This window comes from Lycium barbarum, chromosome 1 (assembly GCF_019175385.1).
Source record: "Lycium barbarum isolate Lr01 chromosome 1, ASM1917538v2, whole genome shotgun sequence".
Classification (NCBI taxonomy): Eukaryota; Viridiplantae; Streptophyta; class Magnoliopsida; order Solanales; family Solanaceae; genus Lycium; species Lycium barbarum.
This window is the reverse complement of record NC_083337.1, coordinates 155,902,684-155,926,347: the sequence shown is the minus strand read 5'-3', so window position 1 is coordinate 155,926,347 and position 23,664 is coordinate 155,902,684. Positions and strand designations below refer to the sequence as shown.

Below are 23,664 nucleotides of genomic sequence, written 5' to 3'. Positions count from 1 at the left end.
AGAAGTAAGACTAAAAGTAGAAAGGATCTTTGTGCAGTTACGTTGAAAGGATCTTTGTGCAGTTACCTTGGGTATCCAAAATCTGAAGTTGAACACTCTCAATTATTTCAAAATATTCAGAGATAAAAGTACTTACTTTTGTGGAAAAAAAAATCAGTATCACATGAATAATTTCAGAATCAAGCAATATACAAAAATAAAGAATGAGAATTATACAACAAAAACTGTAAATTTGAAGAGAATTTACCATATGCTATAACGGTGCACTCCATAGCAACCTTTGCAGGGAAGAACTCATGTGGTAAAGAAGGTCCAAAGTAAGAGGAGTAAACAAAAATGTAGTTATCGCAATTATTCAAAACGTTGAAACCATTCCAGTATGCCGTTCAGTTAGGCAACGTTTCAATCTTTCCGAAAGGATGCGAATTTAATATTTTCTAATTTTTAAAAATAGACTAAAGGCAAAAAATGAAAAAAAAGATAAATGCCTTTTTAAGCTTTTGAGACATGCCACGTCATCGGACCTATGTCTTGCAATTATATATATATATATATATATATATGATTATTCTATTCCTTCAAAGTGAATAAAGCGAATACCAAGAATATCAAAAGACCATTCACACGTATACATGTAACAAAGTCTAAATTCCCCTTCACTCCCTAAACCTTAGGCGATGAAGGCTGTATTCCATTGATGTTTTAGGTGGAAAAGAAAATATTTTTGTTAAGTAAAACAAAAATGCTAAAAGCCCTAGATTTTTTTTTTTTTTTAAAGTTTACTAATCATAAGGAAAATGATGACATTCAGGGTCTATTCTAGTAATCAATAAAATAAATAGAGAATTATGACTTCTCAGGTTAAAAACTTTCTTCCCTCTTAATTTATATATATGCGATAAAGGAAAAAAGCGAAAAAAAAGAAGAAAGAAAGAGAGAAGAAGAATACGAGAAGACGGGGACAAATATGTTGCATTCTCCTTGAAATTTTTGGAAGAAAACGACAGGGTGTAAACTAATCAATAACGGTGGATAATTATAAGTACTTTCTTTGTCCCAAATAAATGGCCTTACTGTTATGGGGTAAATCAAATAGGTTTTTCAAGTACGTTGTTTTATATGTCTAATTTTTACATGTTTTTTTCTTTTATGTTTTTACTTGTAAGAATATTTTATTTGTATATGTATTTTTTTCTTCTAATTATGTAGTTTTATCCTAAAAAGATTCAAACAATCAAAATCCAAATTTTAGAAAGTTAGATGTATTTATCATCGGCTTCATTCTTATTGAGATGGAATGAATACGACTTTGTCCATAGATTACAAAAGAAATAATTATAGTAGAATTATGGAACTTGAAAATGTAAACAAGGGCATTCCTTGGATTGTTTCACTAGTTGTTTGATGAAAATTTGCAAATACCAAAAAAAAAAAAAAAAAAAAAAGAAGAGAGAACTTGAATATTTATACTTCAAGTAAAACATAAAAGTACTAATTTAAATATGTATTTCAACTCACTTGATTCGACGTTTTTACACACAAAACTTCAATTATATATCACATTTTGTGTTTTCCAGAGAAAGTTCATTTACAAAATATTTCAATTTTTACCAACATATTTTCCACTTCAACCTCAATACTCTATATCTAATTTGGGGTGTCTTTCAGTATTTTCACTTTTTTTCTTGTCTGATTAGTCATATTATTTTGAAAAACATTTTTTTTTAGATTTTTTTTTTTTGATAAGTGATCTTCTAAGCTCATTGTCTCCTCCTTAACCCCCACCCATGGTCATCTCACCCCTCGAGAACCCCAACCTCCCACTCCCCCCTCACCCCACCCTCATATTATTGCCCTAAAATACATATAAATGCTCTTGAGATAATATTTTTACTTATGTATCAAATACTAAAAATAAATAAGAAATTCACTTATTTTCAAAAAATCACTTTCATGAGAAACATTTTCCTCGGTACCAGACACACCCTTGAACTCAAAAATAGTCCAAATGCCAACAAATTTTTTGTTAAATTGTGTAGAGTCCACAGTGCACAGGAAGGAAAGACAGAAATGTCTTTAAAAAAAACAAGAGAAATCACAGATCATCATTCCATAATACGCTTCAGTCACCATTATAATACACACACTTGAGTTTAGAACAGTGTCAGCAAAGATTCCAATTTTCCAACCAATCTCTACTCTCTTTTTCTCACAACATATTTATATACCCAACCTACTCCTCTTCTTACACCAACCGGTAAGTACTGCCACTGTTTCACCGCCGGTGGTACCCAGTGAAAAAAACAGTAGAAAAGAAAAAAGAAAAAGGAAAGAGAACCCACATTTGTCCTTCAATTATTTACCTACCAAGTACTAGTACTACCAACATATATATTTGAAATTCAATCATCCAAATTCAGAGTCTTTTATTTCTCTCTCCACTATGTGGGTAACAGAGTAAAGTGGAAGCTGAAATTTGCTCTGTTTTCAAGATGCTTTGCTGCAAGAATTCAGTTAAAAATGTGCGTGGATCGGTGCCGGTGTACTTAAATGTATACGATCTAACTCCCATGAATGGTTATGCTTATTGGCTTGGTCTTGGGGTTTACCATTCCGGTGTTCAAGGTCTGTTACTCAATCTTGTACTTTAATCAATTTTTCATAGTTTATCAGATCTGTAATTCAAATCTTGGCTGAGTTAAAATAAATCTAATTTTATCTTTTACTTGAGAGTTAATGTAAATAACACATCTTAACTATCATTTTTTTTTGCTAGTTTCATACCCCAATTATCGGCTTCCTTCTCCTACCTGAGCGACCAACATCTATCCCTTTTCCTACCTGAACTATTAGTTTCCTATCTAAACTATCAGTTTTCTTTTCCTACATGAACTATCAACGCGGGATACTAATTGGCATCTGATAACGCGGATTTGATATAGGCTTTGGCGAGTTTCAGTCTTTTTAATTTGTTGTATTGTGAAGTACCATATATATATTCAGATATATATTTTAAAGTATCATGTATCCGTTCTGATATATATTGTGAAGTACTATGTATACACTCACATTTATATTGTGAAAAATACTATGTATACATTCAGATATATATTTTAAAGTACCATGTATACATTTATATATATATATATATATATATATATATATATATATATATATATATATATATTTTAAAATACCATGTATACTAATACATGTGACATACCATGTATACATTCTGATATACATTTTAAAGTACCATATATGCATTCTGCTATATATTGTGAAGTACCATGTATACGTTCTGATATGTATTGTGAAGTACTATGTATACATTGTTATATATATTGTGAATTCATAGAATGTATACAATGTATTAATTTCACTCATAAGAAGGTGAACTAACTTTGGATTGTGCCCCTATTATTACGTTATATTAATTTTTAAGAATGCCCAATATTGCGTGATTTCAAGGGAAAAATATTATGGTCAGAATGAGGAGAAAGGACATTCCACTTAGCATGATTTTAGGGGTTAGACCAGATTGGCTACACAGTGCCATTATTTTTAGGCCTACTTTTGCTAAATACGTTTTGGGTCAATAGAATACCAATTTTATGTACGACTTGTACCTATATGTCAATTTCGCATGTATTAAAAACACCTAGTTAAGTAGATGATGATAGTTTAAGTAGGAAAAATGAATAAGTGATAGTTGGCCTAAAAATCTTCGATGTGTATTTTAATACATAGATGGTGGTAGTTTTTTAATGATAACATTACATAGATGATGATAGTTCAGGTAGGAAAAGACATGAAAAGGAAACATGAAAAAGTGAGAGTTCTGGTGTGATTTCAACAATTATCTCTTTACTTAAATAGACTTAATTATTGTCAGTAAAAGATTTGTTAATGGTGGTGGGTTATGTTAGCTAGTTCATGGAGTAGAGTATGCATTTGGAGCTCATGAGTATCCAACTACGGGAATTTTCGAAGGGGAGCCGAAAAAGTGCGAGGGATTTATTTTCAGGAAAACAATTTTGATTGGATGGACAGAGAAGACAACTGAGGAAGTAAGAGGAGTTATGGAAGAACTTGCTGATAAGTACAAAGGAAATGCTTACAACCTTATTACAAAGAATTGCAACCATTTTTGTAGTGATGCTTGTGTTAAACTCACCAGCAATCCAATTCCCAGTTGGGTTAATCGACTTGCAAGGATTGGTAAGATTTTCAGATTTTCAGATTTTATGTCTCTCTCAGTAAGATTTATTGCTTCACTTATATTACACCTTTTTAAGAATAATTTTTAGTTTAGTTTAAAACTAGCATGTTCAGTTTAGTTCAAAGGTTTTTACTGACTTTATCCGGATCAACAAACAATTCGAAATACTTCTAACTTTTTTAGAACAGATTGCTTCTAATTGTAGAGGAAGTTTTGCCTATCGAAATAAAATGAACTGATTATAGCGGGACCCAACTACAAGTAGTTGGATTTGAATCATGGTTGATTGATATTTTGTTGGACTTGGTGCATTATTGTTACTTTGTTTGTCAATATGTAGTTGAATCAGGAAGCTTCTGAGTAGTTTCATAGAAGTCTCGATGTTTGTTCTTACTTGTAATCAAGTTGAGAATGAATAGAACCTATTGAAGGACCCACAGTAGGAAAACAAAGTCCAGGAACTTTAATAGAAATGCATGCGGTAATAAAATTTGCTTATAGTGAGAAATGACATGATTTTTCGTAGCCATTTTGAAAGATTCCTACCAAGTTCAGCGGCTGCACAAACTCATGTTGAAGATTTTTTGCAGCATTTAACACGACAGGAATATTCAACATGAGTATGGGCAGTCGTTGACGGTTGAACTAGTCTTCCGCATTTAATTCTACGGGTTATATTGTTATCAAGTTTGAAAATGTAGTGTTCTCCAACTTGCTGATATGAGTGACTTTAGTAATTATTGGTGTAGGTTTCTTTTGCCATTGTATCATTCCCATGAGCTTAAAGTCTACTAAAGTACGCCACCATCGGATGGAGGACAAGACAAGTGAAGGGGACAGCAAGAAACCTCAGAGCAGCTCGAATAACCCAACTCCGTCTTCAAATCCATCAGGTGAAGGGAACAAAAAACCTCGGAGCAGCTCAAAAAACCTGACTCCGTCTTCAAATACATCAGGTGAAGGGGACAACGAGAAGAAACCTCAGAGCAGCTCGAATAAGCCAACTCCATCTTCAAATCCTTCAACAGCTTCTTCGCAATCTCCTCCAATTGCCAAATCCACAAGTAGTAAAAAAAACAGAAGCCCGCTACCTCCATCTTCGCCGTTGACATCAGATTCAAATGCATCATAAAATTTCTTGATGCAGAAAGGCCATGCTTCATTTGATTCACTTTTATTCTTTTGCCCGTTCCTTCATAGGGCTAACAACCACTCGAGTAGCCTTTCAAAAGTTCAAATATTGTATGTGCAAATGCTTTCAGTGAAATGAAAATCTAAAATATGCAGCAACAAGCAAATGAACTTTAATTCTTTTATCTATCAATAGGCTTATCACAATCATCGTACAAAAATAGTTGAACTACTTGAGTTCAAATGAACCTGAATTGAGCGGAATGGACGTAGAGAAATATAGTGTCAATCAACCTTACTTAGAGTTAAGACATAATCGATTTGATTAACCACTCAACAATTCTCCTCATTTATGGACAATCTTGGGGAGAATACATGTTTCAACCAAGACGACACTTGAAACGAAGAGAAACTTTCACAAATCACAATGTGGTCACACTGATGAGGAAGTCACTGTTAATCCATCTGAAAAGGGGTGAAGAAAAAAAAATGTTATACTATTGAGACAGAAAGCCTGTGATGTTATGTGCTTTTCCTTTTAGAGAGCTGTTTTTGCAAAGAGATATTATTTGCCTTTCAGCAGCTTTGGACAAATCAGATCACTTTTTCTTTTGATATTTCCAAACAGTCACATTTGTCTCCAATTGTTATTCTGGTGAACCTATTCTTTAGTCCCAAAGGCCAATACTATACCTGAGAGGTGACCTTAAATTGACCAAAAGATATCATCAATCACTTTATTCAAAAGTTCCAACCTCATTTTTGGTGCTGTTAATGTTTTCATTCATATCATTTATCCTATAGTATATGTTCAACATTTCTCGCATGAGTACCTAAAAGCATGTAATAGACCAAAAAGAAAAAGACAAAAGCTATTAATGGAACTGAAAGGAATCTAAGATAAATGGCTCCCCTTCTCCTTCCTATTAAGAAAGGATAAGGAAACATCACAAGTTCTAACTTATTTACAAGGAAAAGGGTACATAACTGTGAAAAAGCAACAAAAGCAAATGAATAGCACTCAAAAAGGAGGGGGAAGGGAAGAATGCTAAATAAAAACATTAAAGAAGTCCTGGAGAAGGTGATAAGAAATTCAGCAATGACTAGAGTATTCTCAAAATTCCATTACATATACAAGTGCAAACTTCCGCTGTAAAACAGAATGGGCAAAGCTTGATGAATAGGTAGGTATGATACTACCACTGAAAGTTATAGATGTAAAAACAGGGAGCATCCAGGAAATCGCATATACTGACCTCTTCAGGGATGGGTGCCTTAAATGTGGAATCATGGAAGCTTTAGCTTTAGCTGACTTAAATATGGTATCACACCAGCTTGCTAAACTTGATTTGTTGATTTCCACTATCTTCAGACATAGCAAACTGCATCTCTCTTCAGCCTTGACACAATAAACCAACCTAAAGGGAATCAAACATCCATGAGTTACAAGTTACAACTTACAGCTCTGGACTCCTGGTAACAGTAAATGCCAGGATCCACGCGAACCATGTTGTTAAAACCTAAAATTCAGGGGATACTTTGCCTCAATGTAAACCAAGGACAAAGTTCTCTAAGCTGATACAATATAATCTATCAAACATGAGAAGGTTTTATGTGACACTGGCATGCTTTCACCATGACATATGTGAGATAGAACGTTCAAATTTATATCATCCAATGACATAAAATAAAGATCCGGTTCCATTCCATAGTAGTCCCAGTCCCCATTCCAATCCTGCCATAATGAAATTAAATATTTCTGAACTAGGTTACAGAATGAGAAGTTACTAGACACATATTAGCATACATCTAGCAATATTAAGAATAAATAACTTTCCACCTCACTTGTTGAACTAACTTATCTTCAACAAGGAAGATTATTTGTAATTACTATACCATAATTTCTATACTAAGTAAGGTTCCAATTTATCCTAATCATTGTCTTTATTATTCTTGGTTTCTTTACAAGTTTTAAGGATTGAGATTTCAGAAAATATCTTGACTGGTACAGCAAAATCACAAAAAGGAAACTATTCATGGTTTTTGATGCAAAGGGTACAGGGCCTCAGAATAGCTCTGTCAAGATAAGCTCGGGCGGAGTACTTCAAGAGAATCCAGTGTTAGGAACATGAACATGACACGAATGTTATATGGCTTTAGAGGTTTGCTGGACGGGGAAGACACAAGCGGTAAACCAGCTAGTCCAATGTTTCGATAATGAGAATTACCTTGCATCAACAGGCAATCTGCTATAATAACAACCAAATGTTCGTTTAAGCAGATAATGAAGTCTGCAAATGGATTACTTTTATTTTCAGGAGTCTCCTACCAGTAAAAGAATGCTTTGTCAATTAAAAAAAAAAAAAAAGGTTTTCAATTCACTTCTGCCCTATGCAAGAAAATGAATACGTTCAACCCACTGGTAACAGGGAAACTGTTTATCGGCAGTATTGAGCAACCATACAGGTCAAATCCAGCTAAACAGACTTTGCTCCAATTACGAAGGAAGACTTCACTTTATCAGTATGCTGCCTTCTGATGGTACATTTACAACTTGATAACATAAACCTAGAAATGCAGCTTACTTACAAGGACATTCAGTTTTTCTATCATCCAATAACATGGGCATCCCATATCTCAAATCAGATTCACAGAAGAACATTTGTTTCAGGATGTACATCCAGCAACTAGCATTATCAAACTTAATAGTTGGGGCCATACTTCCTCACTGTGTGCATCTATGGATGCAAGAATGTCACCCACCAGCTTGTGTAGGTGACCTATACAAAAAAAGTTTGGTTCAACATGGTAAAACTTCCAGACAATTAGGAGGGAGAGAGATTTTAAAGAAAAATCTGCAATTAGAGTATCTGAAGAGAAATTTCACACCACTTGAATCATAAGACCACAAGCTTACTAAAAGGAACTTCTCCATAAAACAAAATAAATCTTCCAGCTTCCAGGTCTCAATTTTCAATTTCTGACTTGGAATCCAGCACAGAAGTTGCAAGCCTCCATATTCCGAGTGTTCTGCTGTATATTGGCAATGTCCTCCAACTGACACCAGAATGTATGAGAATACCATTAGGCAGCCAGCCAACTCTAGATCTATTCCGTGAACAATGTTGCATAGAACACGAGAGTGGCCTCCACTTATAGTTGTTTGCTGCTTGCAATCCAGCTCAAAACCTTTAGCCTTTTCTGTCTCTAGAATAGCACATCCTTATTCTGTTGGGTCATCAAAATGAACCCAGGTGTGCCTAAGTAAAATTACCATGTTTGTATTCAATTAAAACTAAAGCTACCATGTTTGTCTTCAATCAATACTAAATGAGTCTTTCTAGTTAAGGGGTGTGGGTGTGGGGACGGTTAACTATCCGCATTTCATGCTGCAAAAGTGCTCTTGAGGATTCTTTACCGAATTTTCATCTTCTATCTAAGAGTATCCCATCATACCTACTTCATTTTTCGGCAAGAAACATCACCATTGTCATTTCTTTCATCATGGCCGGATTAAGTCAAGGATGATCTGGTAGGAATGTTAAAGGTCACTAGAGTAGACCGAGGTGGTTTCTTCGTCAATAACAGAAAAGTCTCCTCCATCCATATCCACAGGATTTTCAAATTCTAGAGACACATCATCCATTGAGATATTCTTCATCGTCTTCAATCAAACCAAACCTGCTGAAATGCTGAAAGAATTTCCATTTTCTGTTGATGGATCAAACGCGATAAACCCGCTGAACTTCGTGGATTTAGTTGGTCCAAAGTATTTCTCGCAAAAGTAGGAAGTCGTGTCAAAGCTTTTGGTCCCGTGTTAACCGCATGAAGGAGATGATTCATTCTGTTCCTTGGCCATATTTGACTAAGACCCAGAGAATATCTCAAAGTGGCCATAACAGGGAACGACTACTTATCTCTCTGTTTTAAGCTTTAACATTTTCACGTATTTCCCCTGAAGACTGGTCGCTGATTGTTACTTCAGCTGGTTTGTTAAGCCCAGATCGATTGGAGGCTTGTCATGTTCATCTTCATATATAGCCACCTCATGTCGATTAGACTAATGATTTGATCTAAACCTGATCCACCTAACATCAGTTTCCTCTAGACAACAAATCCATAATCAAACCTCCAACAGTAAAAGCATTGACTCTGCTGCAATATCCTGGAGTCATAATCTGTCGGATGTCCAATTAACTCAACCAACGCTCAGTAAAGCAAGTACTTAGAACTTAGAAGATTGGAAGGAAAGCGAAGAAGCTTCACTGTCTGATAATATCTGAACAGTATTTTAACTCGTTAAGAGATTCAGATGCGATAATATTTGGTCGGGAGTCCTCAAATCAACTTCCATTTCCAAATTGAATCAAAACACTTGTTAGCTACTTCCTCATAAGTGCTTTGTAACCAATTAACGCGATATGATCCATTTTGGTAATAAGGCTTAGTCCTTGTATTGTCTGGTCATAAACTTTTGTGTCAGATTGTCAGTGTAGGTACAACTTACAAGTGCCTTAAAAAGCAAATTATTTACGTCGATTGAAATCTGGCTGAACAGAGGATTCATATAACGGACACTCACTAGTTTGGGATTGATTGATCGAAGACTTAATAGATAAAATGAGAAATGCCATTCTATATCATTAATCTTGGAATGCAAAATTTACCTCCTTAACCAATTTTGTGGACAGGGCGAGTAAAAAGGTGAAATAAAGCGAGTCGAGACAAGGTAATAACCGATTACTTGGTTGAATTCATACGGAGTGGACGAAAAGCTGAAGCAAAATCCCAAGTTAAAATATTTACCCGAGATGCTTCAAACAAAAAAAATTAAAAAAAAAAATTGTCCTGCCCCTACCGCCGTTACTTTTGTACCCATAAAAAATTAAAAATATTTACCCGAGATGCTTCAATTACCCCGTTATGATACTAAAATGGTATATAAATATATTGAAATGATATCATGATTCAGTTTTCTCTCACCCTTTATGATACCATCATGTTATATAAATAGAGAAAATTACACTGTATGTTAATTGGGGCAACATCGCCACCAAAATTGACCCATTTTTTTAATTCTTACAAAAAATGACCCAAACTTTTCTTTCTCTCGCTCTCGCTTTCTCTCTCTGCCTTTGTATATGTTGGTACAAGTGTCTGTATATGTTTGTATATTTTGGGCTATTTTTTGTAATGTAATTTTTGGGCTATTTTTTTGTAATGTAAGAGACCAACTTGTATATTTCTGAAATTTTCCCATATAAATATACTCCTTCTCTTAGTCCTTTATGATACCATCATGATATATAAATACACTGAGACGGTATTATGGATGATCATGTTCGTATACCGTGATGGTATCATGAAAAACTGTCTTAGTCCTCAATCAAACACTCCTCTCTGATAACATTGTCTTATACACATATACTGTGATGGTATCATGAAGGACTGCTTCAATCCTTCAATGAGACACTTCTCATGACCATGATACCATCATGGTATATAAATATATTGAGATGGCATCATGGAGGACTGTTTTAGTCATTCTCTTAATCCTCCATGATACCATCATGATATATAAATATACTGCGATGGTATCACGAAAAGGGATTTGGCCGAGGGGTATGTCCGGTAAATACTTTCAGCCGGTGGGTAGAAGCGAAATAGTTTGGGAGGGGGCATGAGCGGGTAAATATTTTGTATTTTGGGGACAATTAGTGGTGTTTTCCCTTGATTAAATGACCCTCTCCCAAAGCCCACCTCTGTGTTACGTCAGAATCGCCTATATATACAGAAGGTCATATACGTCTATTCATTTTGTAAAGATCCTTTTAACTATTTCCTCCTCATTTCATTCTTCTCGACCTTCCGGCTCTCGCCGAGCGGCGTCACATGGAAAGCACGTGATTCCTTAATTATTATTTTTTATTTTTATTTTAAAAAAAAAAAAAAAGTTCCTGCATATGCACCATTTACTTTTCTATTAAAACGAAAAGGAGATTATGGGAAATAGAAACTACTTTGCCAAAATGGTAGTATAATGTAATTATTGTAGATTAATATTAGTTTAAAATTTTACTTCTAGATTATTACTCCTCCATCCCAATTTAAGTATCGTACTTTTTTTTGGTCTGTTTCAAAAAGTGAATTTTTCTATATTTAGTAAGTTGACAATTCAAACATCTTACATAGCAAGTTTAAAACCACAAGATTCAGAAGACATTTTAGTACATTACACACATCTTCAATTTAGGACCACGAGATTCAAAAGTCCCTTTTTATTCCTTAAACTTTGTGTCCAGTCAAATTAAGACACATAAATTGGGACGGATGGAGTATTAAGTATTTATTCAATAATAATTAAGATTAAGTTATTGTAGTTCTTGAATGTATCTAATGAAGTACAACAATGGTATTTCAGTAGTATTTTTACTCTACTAGAAATTACCAAGTATTTTGAGCATGAAGCAGAAATTAAGTTATATAGTGATAATTTTTTTTTTTCACTTGTTCTCATTAACAAAGCAACTCATCCTTCCTCTTTGGTGTAAAATATAATCATTCAATTTAACACATATAAATGTTAATCTAAATACCTTGAAGCAAATAGAACCATGGGCCATAGCTTGCTCCAACACCTAGCAGAGCTCGACTAGTTAAGATTTTACATGGCATGATTACATAGCTCAACATATGTGATAACAAAAGAGATAGAAATTCAAATTTCGCATCTCACCGTTATTCATTATTAAAAGAATTTAGCTATAAAAAATATGAGAATCAGATCCACACATGAATAGACAAATATATAGTTAAATACTAACAACGTGCTCTTTATAATTGTTTTTAGAGAGTAAGAAACCTCCCACATTTTTCGTGTGGTTAAGAGGTGTTAAATTTAGTTCACAAAAAGTAACATGCTATATCCAATCATGAATGTTATTATAAGGATATATTCATTGATGAGTCCATTGGTATATTCAAGATGATTCAAAAGAGAATTTTAGCCAAAAAGGTTTTTTTTTTTTTTAATATCATGTAATGCATATTTCTTTCTCTACATTTTCATTTTCTCCATTTGGTAACTAAATAGATTATAAAGAACGACATAAGTACATAAAAATCATTTTGTATTTGATTAAACCCAAATTAACGCAACGAATTCATTTAATGATGCGAATAAATTTGTTTTGGATCTTCTAAAATTTAAATCAAGAGGTCCATTTAATACCCCAACCTCTAGGCTCTAGCCACCCTGTCCCCAACTTATCCTTTTCACTAGGGGTGTCGGCAATTCGCAGAATTGTCCTTCTTTTGGGGTGGTATTTAAATTTTGCCCCTCATATTTGTAGTCTTTAAATTTTGCTCTTCGGCTAAAATTCATAGGTTTCGGGTTCGAACCCCCGCTCAGTCAAAAATTTTAAAAAAAATTGCAAAGCAGAGTTTGAATTTCGCTATGCCCCCTCCGGCAGACTTTGCCTTGAAGCATATATATGTATTTTTTTTTTTAACTTTTCAAGGTAAACTTTTAGTAATGCCTTAACTAAAAGTGTGCCCATAAAACATAACTAAAAGTATGCCCCATAAGGCGTAAGTTTTTCTTAAGGCATAACTAAAAGTTTGCCTTATAAGGGAAAGTTTAAATTTTGTTATGCCCCCTCCGGCAGACTTTTAATTATGTTTAACTAAAAGTCTGCTGGAGGGGGCAGACTTTTAGTTATGTTTAACTAAAAGTCTGCCGGAGGGGGCAGACTTTGCCTTGAAGCATATATATGTATTTTTTTTAACTTTTCAAGGTAAACTTTTAGTAATGCCTTAACTAAAAGTGTGCCCCATAAAATATAATTAAAAGTATGCCCCATAAAGCGTAAGTTTTCCTTAAGGCATAACTAAAAGTTTGCCTTATAAGGCAAAGTTTAAATTTTGCTATGCCCCCTCCGGTAGACTTTTAGTTATGTTTAACTAAAAGTCTACCGGAGAGGGCAGACTTTGCCTTGAGGCATATATATATATATTTTTTTTTTATTTTTTTTACTTTTCAAGGTAAACTTTTAGTTATGCTTTAACTAAAAAGTGTGCCCCAAAGACATAACTAAAAGTATGCCCATAAGGCGGAACTTTTCCTTAAGACATAACTTAAACTTTGCCTTATAAGGAAAAGTCTATGCCTTAAGAAACGTTCTTGCCTTATGGGGTATAATTTTGTTATGCCTTAACTAAAATTCTGCCCCATAAGGCATAACTAAACTATGTCTTAGGAAAAATTCTGCCTTATGGGGCAGACTTTTAGTTATGCCGGATCCGGCATAACTTTAGCTTTTCCTTAAAGATTGTATGCTGGATCCGGCATACACTCCCCCAGTCCTGCCTTGCGAAATTATTGTTTTATGTTATGCCTGAGCGGGGGTTCGAACCCAGAACTTCATGTATTCGCCCACCTTTCCAAGCAAAGGGCAAAACTTAAAGACCACAAATATGAGGAGCAAAATTTAAAGACCACAAATTTGAGGGGAAAAATTTAAAGACCACCCCAAAAGAAGGGCAATCCGCGCAAAAAAATGTGTCAAATGGGTGGCTGGGCTGAAATTGACTCAATCAAAATGGTTGAGGTAATAACGTTTTTTTGCACGGATTGCCCTTCTTTTGGGGTGGTCTTTAAATTTTGCCCCTCATATTTGTGGTCTTTAAATTATGCCCCTCATATTGCTGGTCTTTAATTTTTGCTCTTCGCATTGCAACTCTGAGCGTTCACGCAGAAATCATGAGGTTCTGAGTTCGAACCCCCGCTCAAGCATAAATTAAAAAAAAATTTGCAAGGCAAGGTTTGGGTCGCGTGTATGCCGGACCCGACATACACTTGTTAAGGAATTACCAAATTTATGTCGGACCCGGCATACTCATGCCTTATGGGCAGACTTGGCATTAGTATGCCGAGTTCGACATAACTTTGGTAATTCCTTAATAAGTTTATGCCAGTGGGGGCAAACTTTTAATGGGCAAACTTTTATGCCGGACCCGGCATAAACTTGTGAAGGAATTACCAAAGTTATGTCGGACCCGACATACTTATGCCAAGTCTGGCCATAAGGCATAAGTATGTCGGGTCCGACATAACTTTGGTAATTCCTTCACAAGTGTATGCCGGTGGGGGCATAGCGAAATTTAAACTCTGCCTTGCGAATTTTTTTAAAAATTTTGATTGTGTGGGGGTTCGAACTTGGAACCCATGGGTTTTAGCCGAAGGGCAAAATTTAAAGACCACCCCAAAAGAAGGGCAATTCGCCGGTAATAAATGAGTTGGTCTAACATTGACCCAAAAGTTATTTGGGTTGAAATGGGCTAAAAATGGACAGGGTCATGACCCGCCCAACTTGACCCAATTTTTTTTAAGGGACTATTTAATAGAAAAATATTTTTCGTGGAAAATATTATCTAGAAAAATAGTTTTTACGAAAAACATTTTCGCGGATTTTTCGTGGAAAATATTTTTTGAAAATATTTTCGAGATAAACATTTTTGTGAAAAATATTTTCTTTCATATCAAACACACTACAAACTTATAAGATACATGATACAAGAAAAGTGAATACATAGGAAAAAAATAAAGTAAGTCTCAAGCAATAAACTCAAATTTAAATAAATTTAAAAAATGGGCTAGAATTGGGCTAAGTTAGAGATCACTTTAAAATGGGCTATATTGGGTTAGGCTAAAATCAGCCCAATACAAAATTATCTTGAGCCCAACTCATAAAATTTTGAACGGATTGAGCGGGCCATCATCTTTTGGGCCATATTTGATACCCCTACTTTTCACCCATGGTTTTACACTGCTCTGTTTCATATTGATTTTGGAAACAGAGAAGATATTACTATTTACTTTACTAATATATATAAGGGACAACCAACGGGCATTTGCAATCCTCACAAAAATTTCAATAAAATGTCAAAATTTTCAATTAATTAATTTTTAGGTCCTGGTCTTATCTTTTAAAGTCAAAATTTACTTTTTTATGGTCCATTTTTCAAAAGTTATTGAACCTCCTATCTTATTTATCCTCTTTTTTTTTTCGTGTTCGGTATCCGTATTGGAGTTCGACTAATTCGGATTCGCGTCGCGTAGGGCCCAATTGGGGGAAGCGCTTGGTTGGATTTTTTCACACACAGGCTTGAACCCGAGACCCCTTATTAAGGGAGGAACAACTCCATCCGCTGCACTTTATTTTTCATGTTACTTTCTTCTATTGATCTTATCTATTAACCTAAAAATAGTCATTTCTTCGCAAGATATTTTTGCTTCTTGTTGCTCTCTCATTTTCCCTTTTTCATTTGTTGCTTATTATAGATTTTTACATATGAGCATTTCTTTTACTTTTTACTTGTATTATGAAATTTGAGAATTTCTGATTTTTTTTTTGTCACGACCCGATTCGCGAGTCGTGGTGGCACCTACACTATCCCTCCGAATAGGCGAACCACATTACTGATAACACGTTAAATAAGCGAAAAATTAAATAAGAATAAGTTATCAAGTCTTAAATACTTATCATAACTAGAAATTTCATGACAATCCCAAAAATCTGGTCAAGGGTACAAGAGCACTAACATAGTACGGAATAGAAGTCTGAAAATACCCGAAGGCTACATATTGTCTGTCGAACACAAAAACAGAAAGAAATAGAGGAGGTCCTTCAGGGGCCACGGATGACAAGTATCTCACCCTGAATGATTGAAAGATATCACCCTCGCGTATCAGCCACGGGGTGTAGAACTGGAGCCTGGATCGTACTCTGCACTCAACAAAAGTGCAGCAAAAGTAGTGATACAATAACGGATACGCGGAAGCAATAAAATGACAAGGAAAGTAAATGATAGATAGATTGACACAAGAAAATGGAATTAAAAGCAACCTAAAGGTGTATCAAACCTAAAGACCTCAATTAATTAGCATAAACAAGCACCAACCTCTTAGGATGACCTCAAGGGAATTGAATTCCCAAGCAACCAATCCTCTCACAATCAAAGGTTCAACAAGAGCCATCCATGGCCTCTCTACAAGTTTCTCTCTCTAGAGACAACTCTCTCAAAAATCACTCATCTTTTCTTCCAAATGTCAAAAGTCCCTAATGAAATGAAAGACTAGCTATTTATACTAACTAACTAATAGAAGACTAACATTATTACAATTATACCCTTAATGAAGTAAGGGCCTTGTTTGGCTAGTCTTGTGGAGATGGAAATCTTGAATTGGCCACTTTAATATTCTTCCATCTCCCATCCGTCCTCTCCATGCTATTATCCAAACTTTGACTCCACGGGACGGTCCTTGAAGTGTCCTTGAGGCAACTCGGCTTGTATCAAGTAGTATCAGTACAACACTTGTACCGGTAAGCATCATAGGCCGACAATGATTAGATAACGCATGAAGAAGTTGAAACCAACAAGTAGCATATAGAGCAAACAGGTATGGTCATGTATCATATACGAGTAAAGTATAAAGGAATCATGAAATCAACCAAGACAGATATAGCTCACCAAATGATCAGTCACATATTTGAGTGGATGAATGCAATGCAATGCAATGCAATAGTCACCTCTCTCACTTCACTCTCGTACACACATGCAAGAGCAGAGCCTCAAAGCCATGACTCATGGGAGACCCGCGAAGTCCATGTACCACTCGTGCTCTCCGGCAGAAACCTCGGAGGCTTTCATTCACTCTCAATCTCCGGCAGAAACCTCGGAGGCTTTCATTCACTCTCAATCTCCGGCAAAGACCTCGGAGTCTCTCTGTCACTTTCAATCTCTGGCAAAAACCTCGGAGTCTCTCAATCACTTAACTCACCATCATCACAAGAATAATATGAAAGGCATGTCATGCATGATATCAATATCACTAATATACGATCAACAAATACAAGTCATATTAATGTTACCATTCCTTTTCATATGATGAGTGAGCTAGTATGTGACAGAGATACAAACAGGTGATAATCACAGAAAATAACACATATGGCGACAAGCCCACATAACCGCTGACAGAGCCAACCTAATTGGAATCCACCTCCACTTCATGCCCGAAGGCCTATATGCTATCCCCGTCACTTTCTACAACTACATACGATTCTCTAATCAGAGTCTAACTAAAGTAGACTGTAACCTACCTCAATGCCGAGCGGGTGCCACGAACAATCAAACTAATGCCTTCCCTTTGCGTAGAGCCTCTGAATGATCAAAATCTATCAAATATGCGATCTACGTTAGAATACGAATCTAAGGACACCCATATTGTTATATTTATACTCAAAACCCGAAAACGCACCCCAAAAAGTGGCCTTGGGCCCACAAGGGCAAGATTGGAATTTTATTTGAAAAATAATTTCGCCCATTATCTAAGGATCATATATTATTAAAATTGGTCAACTTCATCCATAGATAGACTATCTAATCATTAATTCTCCTTTCTTAGGATTAGGACTCGAAACCTTTAATTACTCCAATATCTTTAACTTCGGACAAAAATCTAACTTTTCACATTTCAAATGCCCTGGATTTGAAAATACACATATAATCCAATACACTTAATATTAAAAATACATAGACCCTATATATAAGAATTGAAATTGAAACACGAAAAACATAAAAAGAAGTTTTAGATTAGCAAATTACAATTTGTTCAGCGTCCTTGTAAAAGAAAGAAAAACGTATGAATCAATTCCTATGCAAATTTTCTCACCTTTCTGCCAACTAGAAAAATATAGGAACTAGCCATACACCCATTTATCATAACTGCTCAATGACTATCTCAAATAGAAGTTCAATTATTTAATCATCATTTGCCATAATGATCCACTAGTCTTGTCACCTTTCTCAAAATAGTCAAATGTCACTGTTCGTGCAACAGACCATAGGACTTGATTTCATTCTACCACAATAATATAATATAAATTAATGTGTAGGTATATAACCAACTACCCCATCTACTGAAACTTGAGAAATCAAAATATCTAAATACAGAGCTTTTAATTAAGCTCTTACCTGAAGCCTTCAATTGTTTGTTGTTGACGCCGTCCAGTCACTTTTGCTCTAATTTGTTTTTAATGTTATATTTTGGCATGTCAAACCCTACTTATATATATGGGAATGGGAAAATAGGCAAGCACTGAAACAAATGTATACTCAAGAACACATCCTAATTTGGAATAGAAATCTCACAATTCCTCTCGCCTGTTTCCTTCTCTTTTCTATCTTTTGCCTTCTTTCCGTGTAAACCAAAAAAAACTTCTATTTTATGCCACTCATTCCTGGCAACATCATGAAAGTGGCTTGCCCACTTCATTTATTTCTAATAAAAAAAAAAACTTCCACTAACTATTTGTCTTTCACTCATTCCTGGCAACATCAACCTTCCACTTAATTCCTTAAATTGATTGAACCACTAACTTTGTATCCTAGTATTATACGGCTAAGCACCAACAGAAGTGGAAAATAAATTACTAATTAAGTGCATTTCCACCCAATACTAATACCATAATTAATGTTAAGGGACATGTTTTCTAGAAATTAATGAATCCAAAAATTACCCATCAATTATATAACCGTGCCCCTTTCCCTATAAGTTAAGAATACCATTTAAGGCTACGGAAAAAGTATTTTAACGAAAAAGAGTCCAAAGTGCTGAACGACCAAACGGGTCGTTACATTTTTAGTTACATGTAGCAATTTCTTTTACTTTATATTTATATTTTAATGAACTCACGTGTGTTTACAAAGATTTGTACTAGAACAATTTTCAGATAGTCTTAAAAAATTATTAAATGGTGTCATATAGTGTTGAAAATGAAGACAATGTTATCAGTCAAGATCAGTTTATCTTTAAAATCTCTTGTTTGGTTAACTAAAATTAATCTTTTAAACACAAAATGAGTTTGACGCAGGGCGGAGTTAGAGTGTCAGCTACGGGTTTGATCGAATTCAGTAGCGCTTTGGTTCAAATTCTGTATTTGTCTTAAAAGTTCATCAAATATGTATGATTATTAATTTAGAACTAATTTTAAAAATAAATAGGATTCAGAACTTATAAACTTCAAATTCTGGCTTCCCATCTGATTTGAAATAAATAAGTTTATCAAAATGAAAGTTAAGATATTAAACGAATGAAATGAAAGTTTTTCTTTTATATATTGAAAATATATTTATTTTAAATTTAATTATTACTAACATAAATTATATTTTTCTTTAATTAAAATATTTATTTTTATATTTGAGTTTCATGAAACCAGTATATGTAATGAGGGAGAACCAAAGAATTTTGTAGTCCCCACGTTCAATTTTGATCCTATAAGACTTCTACACGTGGCTTTGTCTTTTGTCCTTATTCTCATTTTGCCCTCATTCAATTTTTAAGACCATTCACCGGGCCATTATAATTGGTGTCAGGTGATGGGCTTTGGTAATTGGTCAATATTATATATATATATATAGTAACTTTTGGTTAATTTCTTTTTTCTCCTTTTATCTCAAAATATTTGTCACATTTCACTTTTTGAGAGTCAAATTATATAAATTTTAACAAATATTTTAAGAATCTTTACATTATATTGATTGGAGAATTGCAATTTATAGTATTTTCTGTATATTTTTTTAATATCTAAATTTTAATTTTAAAATATTGAATTAATCTAACTTAATTTAGCTTCGAAATTAGTTGAATTGTCTTTATATTTTGGGATGTAGAGAATATATTATTTGTCCTTATATGTTTTGGTAAAATTTTGACAATTTTGGAGTCAATCTTTTTTTACAACTAAAGCATTTATGAGATATTGTAATATATTTTATCCTTAAACTTTCAATATTTTGCTTCTTTATTGGGTTCATATGTTCTTATAAAGATCTGTCCTAATATTATTTTCAAATATAGTTTTAAAATCCTTTATATTATTAATGTACTATAATTATTATTTACTAATTATAGGATCATTAGACTAATTTGTGTAAATATTCTAAACTAAGGTTGTAAATATTGTAGTGATTTGAAGTTATTGAATTTTTTTCATGTTCGATGATTCTAGAAGATGAAACATGAGTTTTGTTAATACAGGTAAAATAAAATATATATTATTATATAAGGGCAAAATGACTTTGAAGAAGGGCGGAGCTAGAGTGTCCGTGACGGTTTCAATCTAATCCGGTAGTTTTGGTTCACAAACTTTGTATTTGTCTATAGATTATTAATTTAGCACCAAATAACTTTAAAAATTAAAATTCAGAACGCATAAACTTTAAATCATGGCTCTGCATCTGAATTGAAGTAAAACTAACAATGAAAGCTAAAAAAACAATGAAAGTTAAAATGTTAAGAGTTCAGGCCCGGACTTATCACGGCCACATGAAACTAGTATTGATATATAAAAACGTGACAACTATAATGGAGTTAAATTCTTCCAATCCATGTGCTAGTTCATAGTTAGGTGAAAAGGGAAAAGTTAAAATGAAGAATTCAAACGGAACAGAAAGAAAATAAAGTCCTGATTAGGGGTGGCAAATGGGCGGGTCGAGTCGAATATGGGTCGGGTTGAAAATGGGTTGATAAAAAACGGATCAATTACCCAACCCGCCCATATTTAACACAGTTAAAAAATGGGTTATCCGACGGATAATATGAATATCCATATTATCCAAAGCTACTTCAAAGATGTTGGCTTCATGTAGCCAATATGAAGAAGATTAATTTACCATTTTGTTCACAAATCCAGTACATAGTTGCTCAACATTTTTGGGAAGAATAGAACTACGAACCTTTCCAATGACACGACCTCAAAGAAAATCTTTTTTGGAAACTATCCACCCAACCCCAACCCCCACCACCCACTCCCCAACCAAATCCCAACCCCACCCAACGACCACCCTCGAACGCACTTCATCTTCACCTACCCACCCCAACTCCACCCCATCCCACACCACCGCTCCACCCAACCCTCACCCACCCCCCTCCTAAAGCGTCTATTTCATATATGACTACTTTGCACTTTGAAGACGACCCCAAAAAGTGACTATGTTTTTAAATTAGCCATTTTTTAAAAGTGACACAAAAATGGCTATTTTTGTAAATTGACCATTTTTTAAAAGTGACATAAAAATAATTATTTTTGCAAAAATATATTTCTTGCAAAATGACCGAAAATGCAAATTTGTAAAAATAGCAACTTTTTTTGTCATTTTTTTAAAATGGCCACTTTACAAAAGTAGCCATTTTTGTGTCACTTTAAAAAAATGGCTACTTTACAAAAGTGACTACTATCTTAGAAATGACACATTGCAAAAATGATTATTTTAATACTTTCACAAAGAAGCTATTTTAAAAAATGGCTACTTTTGCAAAGTAGTAAGTTTTTAAAGTAAGTACTTTCATAAAATGACTATTCATGAAAATTACTACTTTCAAAAAGTGACTATTTTTAAAAATTATCTACTTTCACAAAGTGGCTATTTTCTTAAGTGACTATTTTTGCAAAATGACTATTTTCTTAAGTGACTACTTTTGCAAAATGACTATTTTTGAAAAGTAGCTACTTTTCGCAAGTAATATTCTGAAAAAGCGGTTACTTTTGTAATGTGATTACTTTTGTAAAGTTGCTATTTTTGAAAGTCACTACTTTCACAAAATGTGTAGTTTTGCAAAGTTGAGAGATAGGGGGTGGTGGTAGGGAGGTGAGAGGTAGGGGTTGGGGTAGGTGGTGATAGGGGTAGGGGTGGGGAGCGAGGTAGTGGGGGGTAGGAGGGGGTGGTTAAGTGGTGGGGTAGGGCGAGGGCAGTGAGGGTATAGGGGTGGGGGGTGGGGGGGGGGTAAGGAGGGGGTGGTTAAGGAACTTGTTTTCCTAGAGAAAATATTTTTCAAAATATTTTGACCAACCAAATATGGAAAAATTAGAAAACAATTCCTCCATACCAAACACACTATATGTTGTGGGTTTTATCCATTTTACCTATTAATTTACCCATATTTTAAGTGGATAGTATGGGTTGACTCATATTGGACCCATATTAAATCCAACCCATTTAAAATGGGTTGAATCGGACGAATAACCATATTTTTTACCCATTTTGCCACCTCTAGTCCTGACACACGTAAATTTGGTGTGGCATGAATTATAACTTTTTTCTACTTATAATTTTCAACCAGCGACGCCTTTCACATCATAAACCTCCTCTTCATTGAGTACGTGTGTTAAAACGAGTGATCCCTTTGTACAAATCCTATCACCATACTGTGAAGGAATTGACCAATTGCACCACAGTGCATTAACCAGTTGTGCTTGTACGTACATAGGAGTTAGCTGTGTGGAGTTGTACAGTAGTTGGCAAATTAGCTTGGGCTAGTTAACTTAATTTATATTTTAAAATAAGATATAATTTAATTACTTTTTCATTTTTTTTCTTACTTTAATAAATGTGAAAAAAGATTAATGTCGTAAAAGAAAAAATAATATTAAATGGAGATCAAGTAATTAATAAGGTAAATTAGTTAAATTTTAATTCTAATTGACGTTTCCTTAAAAAATCATGCAAAAGATAACATAACAAGTAAAATGATCTAAACCAAGAATATTTACCAAAAATTAAAAAATAGTAGTTCTTCGTTTAAATAGAAAATCACTTTGTTTCGTTTTAAACATGTAAATTATTTTAATAATTTGAATTACAATTGTCCAAATCAAAATTTGATAAAAAATAATAAGTATTTTTTAGGTCCAATCTACATAGATTAACAATAGAATATTTTACACCTTTAAATTAATCAAATTAAAACTCAAAGTATCAATTGATGCTTAAATATTGCTATTGTTTTATCTCAAAGAAAGGAAAATAGTTTTCTTTTAAGCAAGTCTTCTCTTGTAAAAAGTATTAATAAATTTTTGCCAACTTTGTATTCGTAGCAAATATTAAAATAATAAAGTTTTGGATACGGAGCACAAACTATAATGTTATATTAATCATGTTTTGAACATAATATTATATATGCATAAAAATAGTGCAAACTTATGTGTGTTTATTAGCAATATAATATATATATATATATATATATATATATATATATATATATATATTATCACTACCCAAACACAACTACATACACATAGATACACTATAATCCAAAGTGTTGGGCCCGTGCTGCACGCTGTCTAGTTACCAAAGTAACCAACGAGCTAAGCCTCAACTCATATAAAAGTGTAACGAATTATGCAAGCACAAGTGAATGGCTATTTCCAAATATCGACTCTTTAGGGCTTATTACAAACTTCTTATAAACA

The 23,664-nt window shown here is 34.0% G+C and overlaps 1 protein-coding gene and 2 long non-coding RNA genes across 5 annotated transcripts; 1 reads left to right on the top strand and 2 right to left on the bottom strand.

The window, feature by feature from the left end:
* Positions 1–2,038: 2,038 nt before the first annotated feature.
* LOC132598885 (deSI-like protein At4g17486) lies at positions 2,039–5,520 on the top strand. Of its 3 annotated transcripts, none has more exons than XM_060312032.1 (3): positions 2,039–2,625; positions 3,934–4,221; positions 4,957–5,520. In XM_060312032.1, the coding sequence occupies exons 1-3, from the start codon at positions 2,493–2,495 to the stop codon at positions 5,352–5,354; spliced, it is 819 nt and encodes a 272-aa protein (XP_060168015.1). In that variant the 5' UTR covers positions 2,039–2,492; the 3' UTR covers positions 5,355–5,520. The 3 variants fall into 3 exon arrangements, with proteins under 3 accessions (XP_060168015.1, XP_060168021.1, XP_060168030.1); XM_060312038.1 differs by having other exon boundaries at positions 2,042–2,625; positions 4,972–5,520; XM_060312047.1 differs by having other exon boundaries at positions 2,486–2,625; positions 3,930–4,221.
* A 132-nt stretch (positions 5,521–5,652) lies between these two features.
* On the bottom strand, positions 5,653–10,472 carry LOC132598905 (uncharacterized). Its single transcript, XR_009566726.1, has 2 exons — positions 6,610–10,472; positions 5,653–5,818 (listed from the first exon to the last, which is right to left on the bottom strand). It is a non-coding gene; the product is annotated as an uncharacterized LOC132598905 (long non-coding RNA).
* A 5,458-nt stretch (positions 10,473–15,930) lies between these two features.
* LOC132622014 (uncharacterized) lies at positions 15,931–18,731 on the bottom strand. The gene is made up of 3 exons (XR_009575802.1): positions 18,389–18,731; positions 17,515–17,589; positions 15,931–16,140 (listed from the first exon to the last, which is right to left on the bottom strand). It is a non-coding gene; the product is annotated as an uncharacterized LOC132622014 (long non-coding RNA).
* Between the last annotated feature and the right edge of the window lie 4,933 nt (positions 18,732–23,664).

Bases quoted from the DNA above. Each gene is read 5' to 3' on its own strand.
- LOC132598885 (XM_060312032.1), top strand. From the start codon at position 2,493: ATGCTTTGCTGCAAGAATTCAGTTAAAAATGTGCGTGGATCGGTGCCG. The intron at 2,626-3,933 runs GTCTGTTACTCA...TATGTTAGCTAG, and splicing joins TTACCATTCCGGTGTTCAAG to TTCATGGAGTAGAGTATGCA. The intron at 4,222-4,956 runs GTAAGATTTTCA...GAGTGACTTTAG, and splicing joins TAATCGACTTGCAAGGATTG to TAATTATTGGTGTAGGTTTC.